General features: G+C 34.4%; 1 protein-coding gene and 1 long non-coding RNA gene across 2 annotated transcripts; one reads left to right on the top strand and one right to left on the bottom strand.

Annotated features, from left to right (window-relative positions):
- Nucleotides 721-8,649, bottom strand: LOC18594979 (E3 ubiquitin-protein ligase RGLG2). Its single transcript, XM_007022704.2, has 12 exons — nucleotides 8,440-8,649; nucleotides 8,054-8,287; nucleotides 5,083-5,167; nucleotides 4,572-4,712; nucleotides 4,372-4,485; nucleotides 4,174-4,271; nucleotides 3,985-4,064; nucleotides 1,994-2,099; nucleotides 1,764-1,891; nucleotides 1,428-1,557; nucleotides 1,098-1,154; nucleotides 721-1,018 (listed from the first exon to the last, which is right to left on the bottom strand). Exons 2-12 carry the CDS (start codon nucleotides 8,195-8,197, stop codon nucleotides 935-937), a joined length of 1,167 nt encoding a protein of 388 aa, XP_007022766.2. The 5' UTR covers nucleotides 8,198-8,287; nucleotides 8,440-8,649; the 3' UTR covers nucleotides 721-934.
- LOC108662858 lies at nucleotides 10,639-13,369 on the top strand. The gene is made up of 5 exons (XR_001928703.1): nucleotides 10,639-10,768; nucleotides 10,856-11,007; nucleotides 11,107-11,835; nucleotides 11,926-12,401; nucleotides 12,492-13,369. It is a non-coding gene; the product is annotated as an uncharacterized LOC108662858 (long non-coding RNA).

Raw genomic sequence — 18,767 nt, 5'->3', positions numbered from 1 at the left:
GTGTTGTCACGTTGTCCTCGACAAAAAAGCTCCACCAGATGACAAAGCATAAAAAGAAATGCCACATCAAAAGAAGCACCCCATGGAATCCAAAGCTCGTTTGTCCTATAGCATTTGTCTTTTAATGTTTGTTTTTAGTGATTTAGAATCAACTTTGTAAAAAAGTTGTGCCATGTAAGCTTTTATAAAATGTTGTGTTATGTAAGCTTTGTAAGCTTTAGATCATATCAAATTACTATTCAAAATAGTAACAAGTTTGGTTTGTTGTGTCCATGTATGCCTATATAAGGCAACTCCTTTTTCATGAAGAGGAGGAGCTTAGCTTAGTGGAAGAAAAATCCTTGTAAGAAAAGTTTACAATATAAAAGTATACATTTCTTAACTCCTCTCTTTGACTACTTTCTCCTTTTAGTTCATAGCTAGTATGAATTCACTGCTCACACTTAATAAGCTATGGCATGATTCATATGTTCTACAATTACCACTCTGATAAATCCTCTTGCATGAAAAACTCATGGAGTTGATTATCAACGTAGTGAATTAATGCTAAAGCCTAGTACTTTGTGGCCCGTGACTATAACTTAATGACGTTTGTCATAAAAGTCAAATCATAACTAGATTGTGTTTTTAAAAAGGCATTTGAGGGTCCGCACTTGACTAGAGTACACTGCGAGTCTACAGTTTGCTCAGTTTCTGGCAAAGAGAATACTAATAGAGAAATGATAAACAAAGGGATTGCTTAAACGTTGCAAAGCACAAATTATTCTTTTTAACATTTTGTACAATTATCCTTTTTATGCAGGCACAAGCTTAACACACAGAAATTCTAGTTTTCACTCAACATGTGAACTTGTACACATTAACTGTATACATGATTTTAAAAACTAAACTCAACCTACACTTTACACAGATTAAGATTACATGATGATAGAAATCAAGTGTACAGCCTGAGACGAGTTATGATCCTTTGGCGGCATATTGGACAATTGGACACTTTTGACCCACATTCCCTACAAGTCTGCAATCATATAAGTTGTATGTTATTTTAAACCATGAAAAGATGTGCTGAGAAAGGAAAGCCTGAAAATTGAACTCACCATATGCCCACAGTTAAATGCCAAGTCCTTTGAGTTCGTAAGGCAGATTGGGCATGCCTACATTTACATTGCAAAAGTTATGGGGGAAAATTACAAGACAAAATAAAGGCAGTGTTTTTAATAAAAACTAGAAAGAGTTACACTAAATAACGCTAACAATTGATGTTAAACTAGCTTTAGCCATAGACATCAAACCTTGAACTTTGAAGACAAATAAAGCTTTTATATCGGTTTTTTTATTTTCTTTTCTCAAATAGATTTCATTAAAAGGGAGTCCCAAAGAAGCTGAATGCAAAGGAAAACATGCAACATTTGTCAGATGATATATACCTGGGTGCGATCATCTAATGAAGGTGATGATGAGAAGACATTGCTTGGCACACGCTCTGGCTGTGGACGTCGACTATAGGGAACTGGAGGAGGACGTGGAACTACCTTCTTTGCTGTCCCAGTTCGTTGCCTTTGTTCAATGCAATTAATAAATAACGAGTCATTAGAATTAATTTACGAATCCCTTCCAAAGATCTTGACACCATTACAAGTTGTTGCAGAACCCTCATCTTGGAATCTATTGTTATTAATAATATATTTGAGGACAAAATAAATGCAAAACTAACTAATTGTTTGCAGATTCTATAATTAAGAGAAAAGCTTAGCATAGCTCACCCAAGAATACCAAGTTCCATGACTGCTTTGTACTGGAAAGGGATCTCCATGAGGGCAGCAAGAGCAAAAGCAGTTTCTTTCTCATCTGGAGTTGTATTTTTCAACATAATCTCAGTGAAGTTAACAAACTGCACAGAAGAGAGAAACACAGAGAGTTCCATTTCATCCAAATAATTAATGTGTTAAAAGTATAACATACTATTCAACGTGTTTTGCTACTAGCACAAAACCTGGAAGTTGTCAAAGTCACGTGCGGGAATCTTATCATCAAATTTCTTCATATCATCCCAGGGTCCATCACCAACACCAACCAGAACAATCGACAGCGGGTATGAGCTGCAAATTGAGAGGGCAAAAGAAAAATAAATCTTAAGCTGTACTCTCGTATTTATGCCTTCTTCCACAAGCATACTTATATGGCAATATACAATCAATCTTGTTTATTTTCTTTCTGATCTAACCGGTTAAGAAATATCATTAACTAGCTAAAGCTTGAAGTGGCGGAAAACAGAAACTCTTTAATTGGTTAAGCAAGACTATTAACTGGTTAAAGCTTTGCTGGAAAAAAAAAAAAGAAAAAAAACTGTATTTGAAGAAAGCAGCTGACAGGTGGCAAAATGACACGGTTTTTTATTTTGTTTATTTCTTTGAAGTGTGAAACGACTTGTCTAAAGTGTCGTTTAGGAAGTACTTTGCTTTTTTTTTCCTTGTCATTTTGTAAGGCTATTATTAAGTTATTTTCTCTTTTTTGTCTTTTTTCAGGTTGTTACTAAACAAAAATACCTAGATTTTGTTTTTATGTGCTCAGCTGGTTTCTACAAACTCTAGGTCACATCTGAACCAGGGAATATTTTCCAAAACTGTAACATCAGAGAAAGAATCTGACATTTAATCATCAAAATTACTTATGAGTAATGACACTAATTAGATAAAATTTCCGTTGAGGCTACATCTGGGAGTGAGCAAAATCTTGTTAAAACCAAATTGGTTAATTAAATTAATTCGATTAATTCCGGTTAATTAATTCATCTTAATTTGGTTTAGAGGTTCAATTAATGCAATTAAATTAGTTTGGTTTTGTTATGAAATATATTTTTCAGTTAAATGACTGCGAGAATTAAACTTGCAACACCATGTTAAAATATCAATCACTTTACTAAGTTAAGCAACTTGTTTTGTTTATATTTGCAATTATTTCTCTTTTATAATTAATTAAGCGTTGAAGTAAAATTTGTAATTAAAGAATAAACTTTTTATTATGTTTAATTAATCAAAATTTTAAAATAATCTTCCTATAATTATAATTAGTCATTAACTACAAGTAAGTGTAATTCTATCACATTTATCATGTAATGAAAATATTTGATAAATGTTTTTTATTTAAATATCTTGAAGAAAATTTGAAAGAGTTATAGTTTTAGTCAATAAGTAATTCAAAGAGAAAACAAGGAAAAAAACAAAGAAAATAATAGAAATATAAACCCTGAAGGAATTATAAATTAGATTATACAAAAATTAAATAATTTGAAAATCTAATATATTTATTGAGCTTGATACCGAATTAAATACTAAATATTAACATCTTAAACAATGAAGGAGAACGGATAATAACATCTTAAACTAAACAACATCTTTTTTTTATTTTAATTTTCTTTAATTCTTGTTTAGCTTTATTTTTGCTATCTTTGTTTAGGCATTTGTACATGTTTCAGGATTGCTTTGTAGCCGTTAATTGATTGATGATGTTTGGAAACTTAAATCAATTTTAGTATTCCCTTGCATATCTAATAATATTTTTTTGAAAGGTACATATTTAATCATTCAAATATTTCCTTGCATATTTAATAATTTTGTTGGAACTAAATTAGAACATTTTAAATATTTAATGTCTTTGTATTTATATTTGTTGAAATATTTTAATGTGCATTTAAAAATGTTTGTTTATAGAATTATTTATTAAGAAAATTAGATTTGAAAAATGGGCTTGAGTGCAATTGAGCTCATAATTTAAAACATTTCGGTTAACCAGTTAATAATCGAATTAATCGAACTAATTCGGTTAATCAATTAATTCGATCAACACAAATGTTCGATCAAGTCGAGTAAAATTTATAACAAATTCAATTAATTCGATTAAGAGCATTTCTTGACCGAATTAATCGAATGCTCATCCCCTTCCCTAACTACATTAGTACAATGCTATTTATAAGATAGGTCCTACCTTGCATTGACAATTGAATTGATTGTTCTCTCTTCTTGTGGACTCAGCTCTCTGTCACTTGTATTAACACTGCGTGTGACCTTCATGATTGACACAAGAAGAAAACAAATTTGGAGATACGTTGTGCGAGAGAGGTAAAATTGCTCATAAACAAGGGAGAAAGGAGAAAAAGTAGGCATGAGATTTGACCTGGCCATCTGCAACGATAACCAACACATGGAATTGGCCACCACTGTTTTCCACAATGTCAATTGCAGCATCAATTACCGCTCCATAAGAAGTTGGTCCTACATTACAACATCCATGCTTGAAGCCATTAGCTTTTTACATAAATGAAGCATTCATGCTATACTGAGCAAATGTTACGACCAGAGAATAGATACCGACCAGCCAGTCTCAAGTTTGGAACAATCTTTTTGTAACAGGATAAGACTTCTTCAAAGCCATGGCAAGATGAATGATCACTGTGAAAGCTAAACACTTCCGAATCATGCGTGGTAGCTATCACATTGCAGCCAACAACTTGATTAGATTAACAAATAAAGAGTAAATGTTGAAAGATTTAACTTCTGGAGCAGGCACCGTACCATCACCAAAGCCAAAACAAGGTATCAAGTTGTCTTCGTCGAACGGAGCCAGAGTCTTTCCAATTATGGAGATAGCTTTCTCATATGGATTTGGTGCATCACCAATTGCATGTAGACTCCGGTTATTGAATGATACTTTGCCTTCAATAACAACATTAATGCATTGGCTTCCAAGTTAGCACCCAGAGACAAACCAATTCGAAAAAGGACGAAAACAGAAATTTTTAGCTAGTAAATATCTTTCTTTAAGCTCTAGCTTTAGTAATGCCATGCCAAGACCAAGTATTGGCTTTTGAATTGCTGCACTACACCATATGACTGCAAGAGGTGTTCATTAAATTGGTTGAAAATGCATCTTAAAGAAAGTAGTTAGGTGGTATGCTACCAGACATTGTAAGCAGAAGTTTGGTGAATGCCTTATGTCAGCCAAGATTTCTAAAGTTAGATTATTGCACCAGAGAAATTTTGTGGCAGAATTAGAGATGGAAATTGTTTTCTGAACTTAGCATACCTGTCCATTCATTGCTTTTTGTGAAATCAATTCCAAGTATGAGATTAGACGATTCTAGACCAGACTCCCTTAATGCTCTTGTAACCTGTAAAAGAGGAGCTTGTTCAGAACTTCAAAAACCTGAAAGTCAAATATGAAAGAAGCTAATACTATTTGTTATCCTAGAAGCAAATGATTTGCAGGACATTAGTTGCTAGAATTAATTCATGGTGGATCTGTTATTGATTGCATTCTAAGTAATTGATGGAAAGAATATTTGCAAACAATTGTAAAACAATAAATTGATTAATAAGCAACCAAAACGTTACAAAGCTTTTAAGCTAGCCTCCAGACAAGCAAAATCAGAGAACAAAATTCATCTGCAAATACAAAATTGTCATTGGCACTTAGTATTTCATAGAAATTGACTAATTGTACGACTTTCATATTTCCGCAAAATTATTGTTGGAAGTGGGCACAAATTGACTAGATCATGGCCATCAATAAAGCTTTGAATCCTGAAGAGAAATCATCTGCACCTTTAGTGTCATGCAATTGAGTCATTTCTAGACCAAAATAGTGTGGCAGATTGTCCCCCAATTGATTGATTTAACTACTTTTGAGAATGGACAAATTTTGACTTAAGTAAATACTATTAGTAAATAAATTATCCCTCTCATAAAAGACTTTGAGAAATGCCAATTCATATAACATCTATTTGGTTGGCCCTTGTACCAGTTCCAGGATGCTGTAAACCATAAGTTAGGATCTAAGCAATATAGCATATGATAAGCTCTTAATGTTGTTCACTTCAAATTTTCCACCATCTTAAATTCTCTCACTAATATTTGTTCCAATGGTAAAGTGCATGTATTCCTAATTAAAAATACGAATTTAAATTTCCGTCTCTAATAATCATTTCTTATATATATATATATATATATATATACACATAATCTTTCATAAAAAATATACTAGCTTAAAGCCTACTAAATTCCTGCCTTTATTACTATTTTTTTTTTTTTGTTATTTACCCTTTTAACTTTGAATAGTTTGGGGACAAACAATATGAAAATAAAATTCGGTAACTTGCACGTATGATTTGCGTGCAAACGTGTTGCACGTGATGAATGGTCAGTCTGCGACTTCAGTTTAAAGTCTTTGTTGTCACGATAAATTCATGCACATAGCCATTAAGAATTGCTAGTGTCACGTCAATCGTGCATATTATTTGAGTTCAGATTTATGAAATCTTTTTTTTTTTTCAAATTCAATGTTTACTTAATATTAAAAAAATTGATTTTTAAAATTCTTTTGAAAAATATAAAATATAATATCAAAAAAGTAAAAAATAAATTAATAGAAAGGTATAGAAATTTAAGAAAAGATAAATGTTAAAGAGTGTTTATGGGCCTTTATTAAGATAATATTTATATAAAATTATTATAATTAATGTAATTTCTATTTTTGCATGTTCTTAAATTTAGTGAGGATAGTTTGTTATATTTTTAAAAAATTTTAAAATAATATTTCGAATCCCAACCATAGAAAAAGTAATCATTATAGTCACTGAGTGCAGCACTAAAATCCAAGACCCTTATATTGGGACCACCTAAGCACCACGCTCCCCACATGTCTGAGGCATTATTCCTATACCAAATTCCCATTGGCTACAATATTCTTGTTTTGTTATTATTTAAAGAAATTGATTCCTATCCAACCTTGTGTTTTTTCTGTTTACCAGTCCCACCAAAGTAACTTTGGATAAAAGGCAATAACGCGTTGATGGGAGCGAGAAAAACGCGTTCACTGTTTGACTTCAACTAACAAGTTGATGTTTGGAGACAAGGGCGACGAACGAACAACACATGCATTCCTACCGATACTTAAGCCATCATCTTAAACTCTAAAAATAAAATTTAAATAAATTTATAAATATAGATAAACATTTGTAATTAAAAAAATATATAATAAATAATAAAAAATTATATTTATATATTTAAAATTTATTTTATTTTTACATATGAATATTTACTTTATTTATTGATCTATAATTTCTGTCTAAAAAATAAAATTCAAATCTCTCTTCTCTAATTATAAAAAAAAATTTATTTTATTTTTTTTTTATTGACGTAAAATCCTTCACATATTTAATAGCGATTGTCATGTCTATACTATAGTTGAAAGAAAGATATTTTGTCTATATTGTCAGGCTAACCGATACTTATCCTATTTAACAAGTGTTAGGGTAAAGAACACGATAATATTGATTTTTCTTAAAAGTTGTGCACAACTAGCAATCCTAGTGGTACTTTGACTCATATTATCTTTTCAATGATAATCCCACCCCTAATTAATTTCTAAGTACTCCCAACATTTGAAACTTCTGTTTCTCGTTCTTGAGCCATCTTTTACCAGAGAAAATGGGCTGACATTGATTAGTGACCAAAAGGGTTGGGTAGATATTTCTTCTGGGCAACACAATTAGGACAGGAGATAGGGAAATGTATAGATATTTTTAACTAAATCCAAAATACAACATGATTTTACTTTTCTAATTAATTTTTTATTTGAACTTTTTTGTTCAAATTAATTTAAATTTATATCAAACACTTTAAAATCAAGTGTGAGTGTTGGGGGGGTTCCTATCGGATTGACAGATACGGTTGACCAAAAACAGTAACAACTTGTTGTGACCTCTACAACCAAAACGCAACTATCTTTGGTTCTGGATAAGAAACCCAAGAACAACTTGATCTCTCACAAAGAAGAAAGACCAAGACTTCAGTCATTATGTGTTTTTTTTTTTTTTTTAAAGCAAAAGTACCGTACAGAATGGCTGAAGAAGGCTATAGGCACGAGATTTCTTTTAGTTGCTCAAAAAAAAAAACGGAGGAAAAGATGAAACTAGCTGGCTACAACCTTCAATATATACCAACAAGGACAAAAATCAAAAGATCTTTGAACACGAAACGAAAGTAAGAAGAAGAACCTGCTCAAGGGTTGAGAAATTATCACGGATTAATCCATACTTCTGCTTTGCAGATTGCTTTCTTTGTAGCTTGGAAACCCCATTTTTTTGTCCAGTGCTTGCACTCTCTCCCAAAGAATCGACTTCAGGTTGTTTTGTGGACATGACTGGGAAATTAGCAGCCCTAGGTTGTCCAGATCTTCTTCCTCTTGAGGAATTGCTGTCTTGGGTCACAGATACCAGCCGCTTCAGCTTCTGAAAAGAAAGAAAATTACCCATCTCATTTTCTTCTTTAATTTGTATGAGATTCAGAAAGCAAGAGAAACTTGTGTCGATGTCGCTAATTTGTACGAGAGAATTTCGGACAGAAGCAAGTTGCTAGCACACAAGAATATATAGATGCTTACCTCATTTCAAAAGACTAAGGCAAACCCAATTCTTTTGCTTTTCAGATGCCTTAAGTGAGGCGAAAAGAATCAAAGAATCAAATGCAAAACATGAAAACAACACTCTGGGCTGCGGTGGACAAGTTCATATCCAATTTTTTTCTTCAAACAAAGAATATATATATATTAAATGAAATACAACAAATATAAAATAATTATGTTATAGAAACAACAGCAAGCAGTTAGTAATGGCTAGAGTTTTTTTTTATAAATGGGTCTCATGTGTATAAGGCGTTTTTGCAAATAGATCTTTTTATAATTAAGATAAAATTACTTTAAATGAAATTAATTTATTTGTTTGACTTTGTACCTCAATTCAAAATATATTAACGGGTCAAATATATTTAGGAGATGTGTAATTCTTTAGCTCTCATCGACAGATCGTACATCTCCATGTAAAGAATTTTGTCGAAAGCATTCCAGTTCAACTTTCAAGCATTTTTTACAAGATAAAAGCATTTTTTACAAGATAAAAGCATTTTAGAGTGATTATTATTCACATAAAGGTAGTTCATATATTGAGCAGTGAGAAGAAGTTTACATTACGCGAACAAAGGTATAATATATTTTTATTTTATTTTGAACCATGTGGACAAATGTTTATTATTCTTCATGTTTTTCATTTATGATTTTTGAGTATAAACATATGCATATTGCTTGTTCATATTGATATTCTTATTGTTTGAAATTGTTGAATATAAACATGAGGTTGGTATTGTTGATGTTTTTAGAGTCAAAAGATGACAGGGCATGCGTAACTGGTTTGATATGTATGTGTTTTTACTTTTTGATAGAAATTGAGTTTAGGGTTTAGGTATTGCATGATTGAGGGCTTGCGTAAGTGGTTGGCACCTTATGCATAAATGGATTTTGGCATGACGTCACTTAGGGGGTGCGTGATTGCATTAAACACTGTATTTAGGGTTTCATATTGCGTGACTAGTTGATAGGTCATTGCGTGAGTGGTTGATAAGTAATTACGTGAAAATGGTTCAAGCATGGTGTCATTTAGGGTGTGCGTGATTGCGTTAGGCACTACGTTTAGGGTTTAACATTGCGTAAGTGGTTGATAGGTCATTGCGTGAGTGGTTGATAAGTCATTGTGTGAATATTGTTCAGGCATGGCGTCACTTAGTGTGTGCGTGATTGGTTTAATTGTTCTTAGCATTATGTGACTTGTTGATAGATCATTGCCTGATTTAATGTTAGTAATTGCGTGATTGTTTTCTATGTAAAATTGTGTGAGTGTTATAACTGTATGAAATTTATCTATATGGCATTGCATGATCGACATTACGTTCATTCTATATTATTTTGGATCAACTATAATGCTTTAATATGTATATATTGATTTACTTAATAATCCATGCTTGACACATGCATTAATTATTCTATTTCAAGATGATCTAAAAACAATTAAAATTATTGTGAAAGTCATTTTTGGAGTGAACGTATGAGGAGGGCTATTTCTTAGATATTCCTCTTGTTTTTTTAATCTACAATGATCGTATTAACTAAAATGAAAATGTTATCTGTTTTATGCTGTAAATGGCTAGCACAGGAATAAAGCAAGATAATGTGGAATCTTTGCTTTGTGTGTTGAGGCACTGATGGAGGTACAACATTGGCATTAACATCCACTGTAAATGGTCGCACCTGTATGTGATACGTGAGATGTTACGCAAAGTAAATGAGTTGGAAGCTTTGAAGAGAACAAGCTTTGGCCATATGATAGACATCGAATTAAAAAAAAGTTTATTTTGCACTAGTCTCATGCATAACCTAATGCTGCACAGAAGCAATGTACTTGATGCCATCAAAGGGTGAGTTATGGTTAGCCATAGGCAAAACGAAGGCCCGATTCTCGAAAAGGGAGTTTTACTTGGTGACAGGACTGAAGTTTGGTATCCTATCGGCTCTTATTGTCAATCCCTACAAGGTCGTCTCGGGAGGAATTCACCAGCAACATTAGGGACCAAGGAACGAGGTGAAGATACAACAAGTTTTAGAGACGTTTAAGGGATGGCAGTTTCAGCAAGAGGGAGGCACGACCAAGATGGCCCACATCTTGATTGCAAATAGTGTTTTATTCGATTAAGACTACAGATGATTAGTGATTTCATGGTTGTTGTCACTAGTCGAGAGCATCGACGATGGGAATGCATTCCCATAGGGCACATTTGTTTGGAGTCTGACTATCGATTACTTGATGAGGGGTTTCAAACCTCCAACGGTAGGAGTAGTAGAGAAGAAACGTTACCACCTCTACAAAATTATATGGGTGTTTTAGGTAGTGTGCCATACCCTAATATTTATCATTATTTTTTTCGCATAAGATTTTTTGAGGTGACTAAAATGTTTCATAATTGATGTGCAGTTTTGAGCATTAGAAGCAATTCCTGATATCCAAGCTTGTTTGGAAGGTAGCGCCAGTCTGGACAAATTTGCCCAAAAATGCTGAAATGGCAGTGTGACGAGAGGCCTATAGGCTTCCACGTCAATATTGCAGGTTTGGAGAGAGAAGGCAAGGTGAGTAAAGAAACCATATTTTTTTATTTTATTTAATTTTATTTTTTTGTCATAAAGTTACTAGGGTTAAACCTAATAGCAATGTATTTTTGGGTGCAGTTGCGCCTAGTTGGGACCTTGAAGCCAACTGCGAAAGAGATGTTGATTGCATATTGGGCCAACATTGAAGTCAATATCTCCGAAGGGCAGCAATACGTTTCATTATGGAAATTGAAGGGTCGATCAGAATTCAATTCTCAACAAAGAAGGAAGATAATGGACCGAAAGTAGAAAAGTACAGTAAGACAAGGCGTTAAGCAGATTTGAACCACGGATGAAGAGGTCCATTACTAGTTTGCTGCTGCTAAGGCTCTCGGCGCTACTAAGGCTCCTGATTCTCCTTTTGTTACTCCTCATGCTTCCTTTCCTCCTGCTCTTCCTACTGTTCCTTATACTTCTCTTGATGCTACTTCTCTTCATGCTACTCCTGTTGATGCTCTTCATGTTGTTACTCTTGCTGCAATTGTTGTGACTCCTCACACTGCTCTTCCTTTTGCTTCTGCTGTTGCCCTTCATGCTTAGGTGCGAACACAATGGAAGAAAAACCTACAGTCAATGTGGACGGAAATGCAGATGGACATGTAAATGTAGATGCAGTCATTGCGGATGAAGGTTGAGCGAGACATGCAGATGCGTATGCATGCAATGCAGTTAGAGATCTAGCAAGCAATACAGTTGGAGATCCAACAAGTGATGTAGCTGCAAATATAGTCACTGCATCTAGATATCCAGCAGTCACTACAAGGGCTGAAGAATCATATTGTCAGTCGATTGATCAACCGTTATGAGGTATGAGCTTCTATCCTTTTTCATTGCTTGATTTATAACATGTACGATGTATACACTATTCTAATGTATTTGATTTTTTTCACTATGTAGAGTTGATTGATGGGTGAAGATGATGGTGTAAGCAACAAAAGGGCAATGGTACTAGGGTTGATCTTGATGAGACAGGTGGCATAAATCAATCAATTGCATCAGCTCTAAGCTCACCTCTCACTTTCTAGATCCTGCTCCTATCCTACCTCCATTAGAGGTCCCCCAACATTGTCAGCGCACATCTTCTCTTGAGGCTCCACCTTCACCTCAAGTCGAAAAGGCACTCATCTTACTAGTAGTCCAACTACAACTTCCTCACGTCTTGCTCATGTCCCAACTCCACTAGACACCCCCCAAGATGGTGAGATCACACCTTCTCCGGAGGCTCCATCTCCACCTTAGGTCGAAGATGCACGTGTGAGCGTAGCTAGCAAATACCTTCGAAACCCATACGTTAACCCGCTATTAGTCCAGTGCAGAGCGAAAGATGATTTGAAGGACATATATGGGTCCTTCATGAAAAATGAGCAAGCCAGGTAAAATGATAATAGTACACGATACTAGTGTTAATGGTTCTAGGGTATTGAATCCACAGACCTTTTGACATGGGTATTATATATATGCAGGGTTAACATTCTGGGCATTAAAAGACAAAAGGGCCTTGATTTTTTTCGATGATTGGAGATGCCGACTGAATTGTTGGACAACCAACACATTGATGCATGCATCAATGTCATGTGTAAACGGGGGGTGTGAGCACTATGCACAACTCTACAAGCAGAGAATATGCATTGTTGATAACTACTTCTAGGCAAGTATATTTTAATGAGTTATAATTATTCAAATGTATGGGTTGTGTATTAGTTAATGGCATTTAATAATTGTGCCTAATGTAATTGATAGCTTATTTTACTGGGTTTGAGCAAAGAAATGCAGCCTTCCCTGATCAATAAGACATTTAAGGTGACTAAGGTGGTATTGCCAAGACATGTGCTTGAATATGCAAAGGGTGGGAGTCATCCGTGGGGTTTGCCATGGCACAAGGGTAACTCAATTCTCGTATCGTGCTTTTTCGACAGCTATTGAGTGGTAGTGAAACATCAACTTGCTGAAATGGAGTATGATGTTAGTTAACTCATCATATAATCAGACAAATGCAATGAAGTCGGGCTTGCGTGATAAATAGATGAGTCCACTAACAACATTGTTTCCCATTATATGCAATCAGGCCAAGTACTTTGTCAGCTAGTGTCATCAAAAGCTATCTTTTACCCGGATGAGGTATAAGTTAAATGTAAAAACCTAGACACAACAAGATTCGTGCAATTACGGGGATTGCATTATCACTTCATTGCAGTGGTTGATCGGTTCAGAGGATCATACCTTGAAGGCAAAAGCCATAAACGGCCTTCAAAAAAGTTTTGCCTTTGAGATTTTTGCAAATAGTGTGACTTGTTAATTTTTTTTAATTTATTTATTCCTTTTCCTAATATGTAAAATAACATTGTTGTGTATCATTTCCAAATTATTCTTTGTTGTATTATTTACAAATTAATCTTATTTGTATCATTTAACAAAGAGAATGGCAATACGAACAATTCAGTATTCATTGATGTGATAAGCATATGAGTCTAATAACAATATTATTTTTTTCTTATTCATATATTAAATTTTGTTAGTATTTTACGAAATTTACATGCCAGAGTTCATGAGGTTGCATATGCCAACTTTGTGACTTTATAACCTATATGACATGTTGAATTGCATTGCGTGACATAGGCATGTAACGTAATACCTGCACTAGTCGATATCGTGGGGGCATTGCATGAATGGGGGATAGTCATAGTGTGACATATGAATTGCGTGAATGGTGTGTATGGAATCCTGTGACTAGTTGATATTGAATCACACGACTAGTTGATATGGAATCGTGCGAGTAGTTGATATGGAATCGCGTGACTAGTTAATATGGAATCAAGTGACTAGTTAATACTGAATCACGTGAGTAGTATATATGGAATCGCGTGAACTGTTGATATGAAATCGTGTGACTATTTGATTTGAAATCACGTGATTAGTTGATATTGAATCGCGTGAGTAGTAAACATAGAATCACGTGACTAGTTATTATGGAATTACATGACTAGTTGATATGGAATTACGTGACTAGTTGATATGGAATCGAGTGACTATTTGATATGGTATTGTGTGACTTATTTATTTTGTATCATGTTTTTTGAAGTTGGGTAAGGCAATTTGGATGGACAATATCAAACCATAACCCAACCCCAAGAACCATCATAACATAATATCCAGTTGAATACCCTAAACTCTCAACCAAAAGTATGAGTAAACACATGAAAGTTAAACCACATGTTGAGCAAAAAAAAAAAACCAATACACCACAAATTGTTTAGCAAAAAATTACAGTATCCCTAAACCAGTTAACGATTCGTTCATCCTAAATCACAAAATGTGAATCTTTATCTGCTATGCTTGACTTAGCCAGAACCAATGACAACTGCATTTTTTTCTTTGAGATTCATGTCGGAGAAACTCATCTTTGTCTGTTTCTTTCGACAGTGTTTCTATTGCCCGATCAGCTATATTGGTTCTTTGCATTAGAAGATTCTCAACATTTTATATCCTCAATTCCAATGTCTGCATTCTGTTAGTTTGGTTAGTGAATTTGTCATCAATTCTCACAAGCATATTATATATCACATCATTCGAAACAGGATCTGAAATAACTTTAGATGGACCAATGGATGGAGTATCATGGGCAGGATGAATTAGGCTGCCTTCGACAAAGTTGAATGACTCATCAACACTCATCTCATATCCTTTTTTTAGGAGCCATCCAATAGAGAGATTATGAGGCTTGCGATTGGTCCAATCAGCTAGATATCTATTACTATAGATCTTTTTCTTCTTAACAAAAGCCAATATGATGCTTCGGTATGGTAAAGTCATCTCATCTTGTAGGGCGACTATTCTCATTCTGATGATCATATATTGTGCAATATTCACACCCAACTAGGTTCCAATTGAGTCCATCATCCACAGGTCTTCAATGCTAACATGTCTTAAACTACTGATCTTTCCCTGTAATGTGGGCGTTAGAAAATTATGTACTAGCCTAGCTGTTGCAGAATACAAATGACTTGCAGAACATGAATTGTTATATATGGTTTTGTTTTTACTGTCATTACGGCCTATATGTCGGACAGCTCATAAAATGGGGAAAGTCTGAATTGTCCTTTTCTGTACTCCATTTTCAAGAGCTTCCCAATATTGAAGTCAGACATGTAAACTTTATTCCTTCCAAAAACACATTCAAAACATATGGATTAAAATCGCGAGGATTTTCAAATTCATTTTTACTTCGGCATATGCTTGAGTAAAATTTCCTAACAAGAGTCGGGCTATAATCCATACTTGGAAAGGTACTCAGACCTTGAAGTTTACCCATGTCAAAAAACATATTTAAGTAATGCTTAAGGTATACATATTCATTAAAGCTTTCCCAATCTACCACTTTCCAAGATGATATGATGGCATTCTCTATTACCCTATACCTAGCAGCATGGGCATTGTTCCCAACTCGTGAGAACGAGGACAGAGCGTACCTTGTTCAATGGAAAAACCAATTGATCCAGCACGTAGTTCAAGAACTAGTTTCCATTTCTTCTTTGAGCGTAGAGTAGAGCATTCATCATCACGCTTAATTTCGTGGCTATTGTCACTAACATTGGGTGTGCGAGAAGATGTGGCCATTGCTTAAGACAGTGCAAAAGGGTTCGGGTTTAGGGTTGAACTTACAACTAAAGATAGGTTTAAGAGATTTTATTGAATTATGAGTTAAGGTTTAGGGTTTTAAGGATACGAGGAGACAAAACAACGTCATTTTGAATAAAAGGAAAAGAATTAAGTACAGCAATGTCATGACTAGCTATTATGTATTAGAAATTGAGTAACTAGCCATTATGTATAACAACCTAACTCTTAAGACCAGAGGCAGATGGGAGAGGGCTAGTGGGGGCCCTTGCCCCCTAACAATTTTTAAATTTTTATAATTTATCTGTATTTTTTAAAAATTTTATAATTTATCCCTCTAATAATTTAGAAATTTTTATAACTTGTCTTTGCTTTCTAGAAATTTTATAATTTTGCCCATACAAAAAGTTTAAAAGTTTTCTAACATATTTTTATTTTTTTGAACTTTTATAATTTTACCCCTACAATAATTTTTATTTAGTTAAATATCCCACAACAATTAATAGGACCAAAACCAAACCAATTACATTTTCCAAATAAAAAATTATAAAATCAATTGTAATAGAATTATTTTCAAACCCCACTTCATCAAAAGCTCACAACCACTACTTGCTTTATTTTATTTTAACAAATGTTGTAAAAACAAAAGAAAAATCATTTTTTACACTTGTATTTACGTATTTTATTTTTAATATTTTCAACTTTAAATTTTTCTTCATTTAATAATTTCCACTTGATGTTTTAGATGTAGGGTTTACCGTCTTAGCTAATTTTTGTTGAAAGTAATTTGATTACGTACCTAAGGTTAGTTATTTGTATAATTTTTAGGACTTATTTGCATAATTTTCATAGGAGCTTTTTTTTATCTAAGTTGTTTTATATTATTGTCTAACATTGAATTTTTAGTATGACTATTTAATTTATAAACATTGTTTTTTATTTTTCGCCCCTCAAACATAACATCCTTACTCCACCATTGCTTAAGACAGTTAATGGTGTTTAAAGAATTGTGTATTGCGTGAATCGACATCCTCAACTCATTGCTTGACTTAGACCATATCTAGTTGGCCTCCATCTATGATTGGAAAGCAAGATCAATGGTAGACTGTACAGTTGAATTTTACACAACCAAGCCAAGACTATTACAAAAAAGATCGTGATGAGTAAACATACAATGATAAAATGTATCTACACTTTCTAAGCTATGTGACACACTAAAGCAAAAGTTCACTTCTTTATTGACAAATTGACCCATCATGTCTACCTAAAATAAATTTTCCCCTATAATTTATGCCATATTAAATATATTGTGGTTTTATTTAATTGTTTACAAAGATAAACAAATTATGAAGGAGTACAACGCATTTGATGATCCCACAATATTATCTTAAAAGGCATACATCTTGATGCTGGCTGTTATTAGACGTCAGAGTATCATTTCTAAACTCGGTCAAACTCAAGTTCAAATAGTATTAGTCAATGCAAATGTCAATGGCAGATTGAAAACAATCCCTAACAATTGACATTTGAGGAGCCACTATCTTCAAGTACGACACCCAAAATGTTTTCAGAATTTCTAGTCCTCATTGGATAGCAGTTTCGTGTGTGACTGGGTTGTCTGCAAATTGAATATGCCTTGGGTCGTTGTTGTCGTCGTTGAGCCGTTGGCTGAGTAGATGATGATTCTAGATTTGTCGATGGACCTGCAAACAGAGTCTGGCAATTTTTTCTATTATGACCATAGCTCTTGCATTGTGAACATGTTCGTTATTGACTGCCTTCCCTAGCTGATGGAATCCTTTTCCTCATGTGTCTTCCCACTTGACTTCACTAAGTTGGTGGCAAAATGACAATTTTTTGAACGTCATGGAGGATGTCCCACTCACTGGATTGCCTAACCGAGCAAATGGAAATCTCATATCCCTCCACCTGAGACTGAGTCTTGTAATAGTCCGAGTAAAATTCAATGGCTGCATGTTTGCACTTACTGCAAAGGCAATGAAATCATAGTTGGTGAACAATGTAAAATTTCAATTCATCACGCACAAAATAAGAAAACATGAATATTCATACCTTATTGATGCCATGGCATGCATGCAGGGGAGTATATTAGTCTGGAGCTCATCGCATGAACACGTCTTGGTGGATAGGTTGACGACTCTGTCCTTAGTCTCGCCTATAACTTGGAACTCCACTAGATTGATTGGTTGTGCGGAAAAGTGACATGCTTCATTGAACCGTGTGTTCAACAGATCGGTAGCCCAAGGGCTGAGGGGCATGGTCAAGTTCAATGCTTCATTGTGCTAGTCATGGAACCAACATTGGAACATGCCTCTGATGCACTCGATCAAGACAGTTATTGGCATTTTTCTTGCCTGCCTCAAACAGGAGTTAATACACTCGGCAATGTTGGATGTCATGAGCTTGTAGCGCCTTACTGTTGACCATGCATGTGCCCATCTCTCAACGCCTAATATCATAAGGTTGTTGTAAGTAGGTTTGCAAAGCTGTTTTAGCTTATTCATATGTATGTTAAAATCGACAAACCTATAGCAGTTGGTGGCCAGGCTGAAAATCACGACAACATCTTCACGCTTGAACCTGTTTTTAATGTTTTTCCCTAAGTGGTAATTGTATAGACTGTGGTGCACGTCCTCATACACTTTCTCAACTACAATCTTAATGCCAATATGCTAATAAAAAATGAACATTGCATTTTTAGGATAACTAATTGCACGACGCAATTAGATAAGAAACCACAACCAAGACTCTTCGTCCTCCATGTGGCCAATGCCAAATGCAACTGGATATATTTGCTCATTTGCATCTTTGCATATCATAACAATAAAATACCCTTGAATCTGCCTTTGAGATGTATGGCATCCATAGCAACTACAGGTCGCATTACAGCACTGAATCCCCAAATACATGCCCCGATCGCCCAAAAACAATATTTGAATCATTGTTCCCCATCCGTAGCGATAGTCGTGACAGTATCAGGAATTTCATGTTCTAACATATGGAAATATGAGGGGAGGAGTTAGAATGACTCCTCTGAGGGACCAAAAACAAGACTTTCCGCATACTCCTTCTCTTGCCAAGCCTTACCATGTAGGCATTGCAAT

This window comes from Theobroma cacao, chromosome 7 (assembly GCF_000208745.1).
Source record: "Theobroma cacao cultivar B97-61/B2 chromosome 7, Criollo_cocoa_genome_V2, whole genome shotgun sequence".
NCBI lineage: Eukaryota > Viridiplantae > Streptophyta > Magnoliopsida > Malvales > Malvaceae > Theobroma > Theobroma cacao.
This window is presented reverse-complemented; position numbering and strand designations above follow the sequence as displayed.

Bases quoted from the DNA above. Each gene is read 5' to 3' on its own strand.
- LOC18594979 (XM_007022704.2), bottom strand. From the start codon at position 8,197: ATGTCCACAAAACAACCTGAAGTCGATTCTTTGGGAGAGAGTGCAAGC. The intron at 1,558-1,763 runs GTGAGCTATGCT...CATTGAACAAAG, and splicing joins ATGGAACTTGGTATTCTTGG to GCAACGAACTGGGACAGCAA. The intron at 1,155-1,427 runs GTATATATCATC...ATGTAAATGTAG, and splicing joins CATTAGATGATCGCACCCAG to GCATGCCCAATCTGCCTTAC.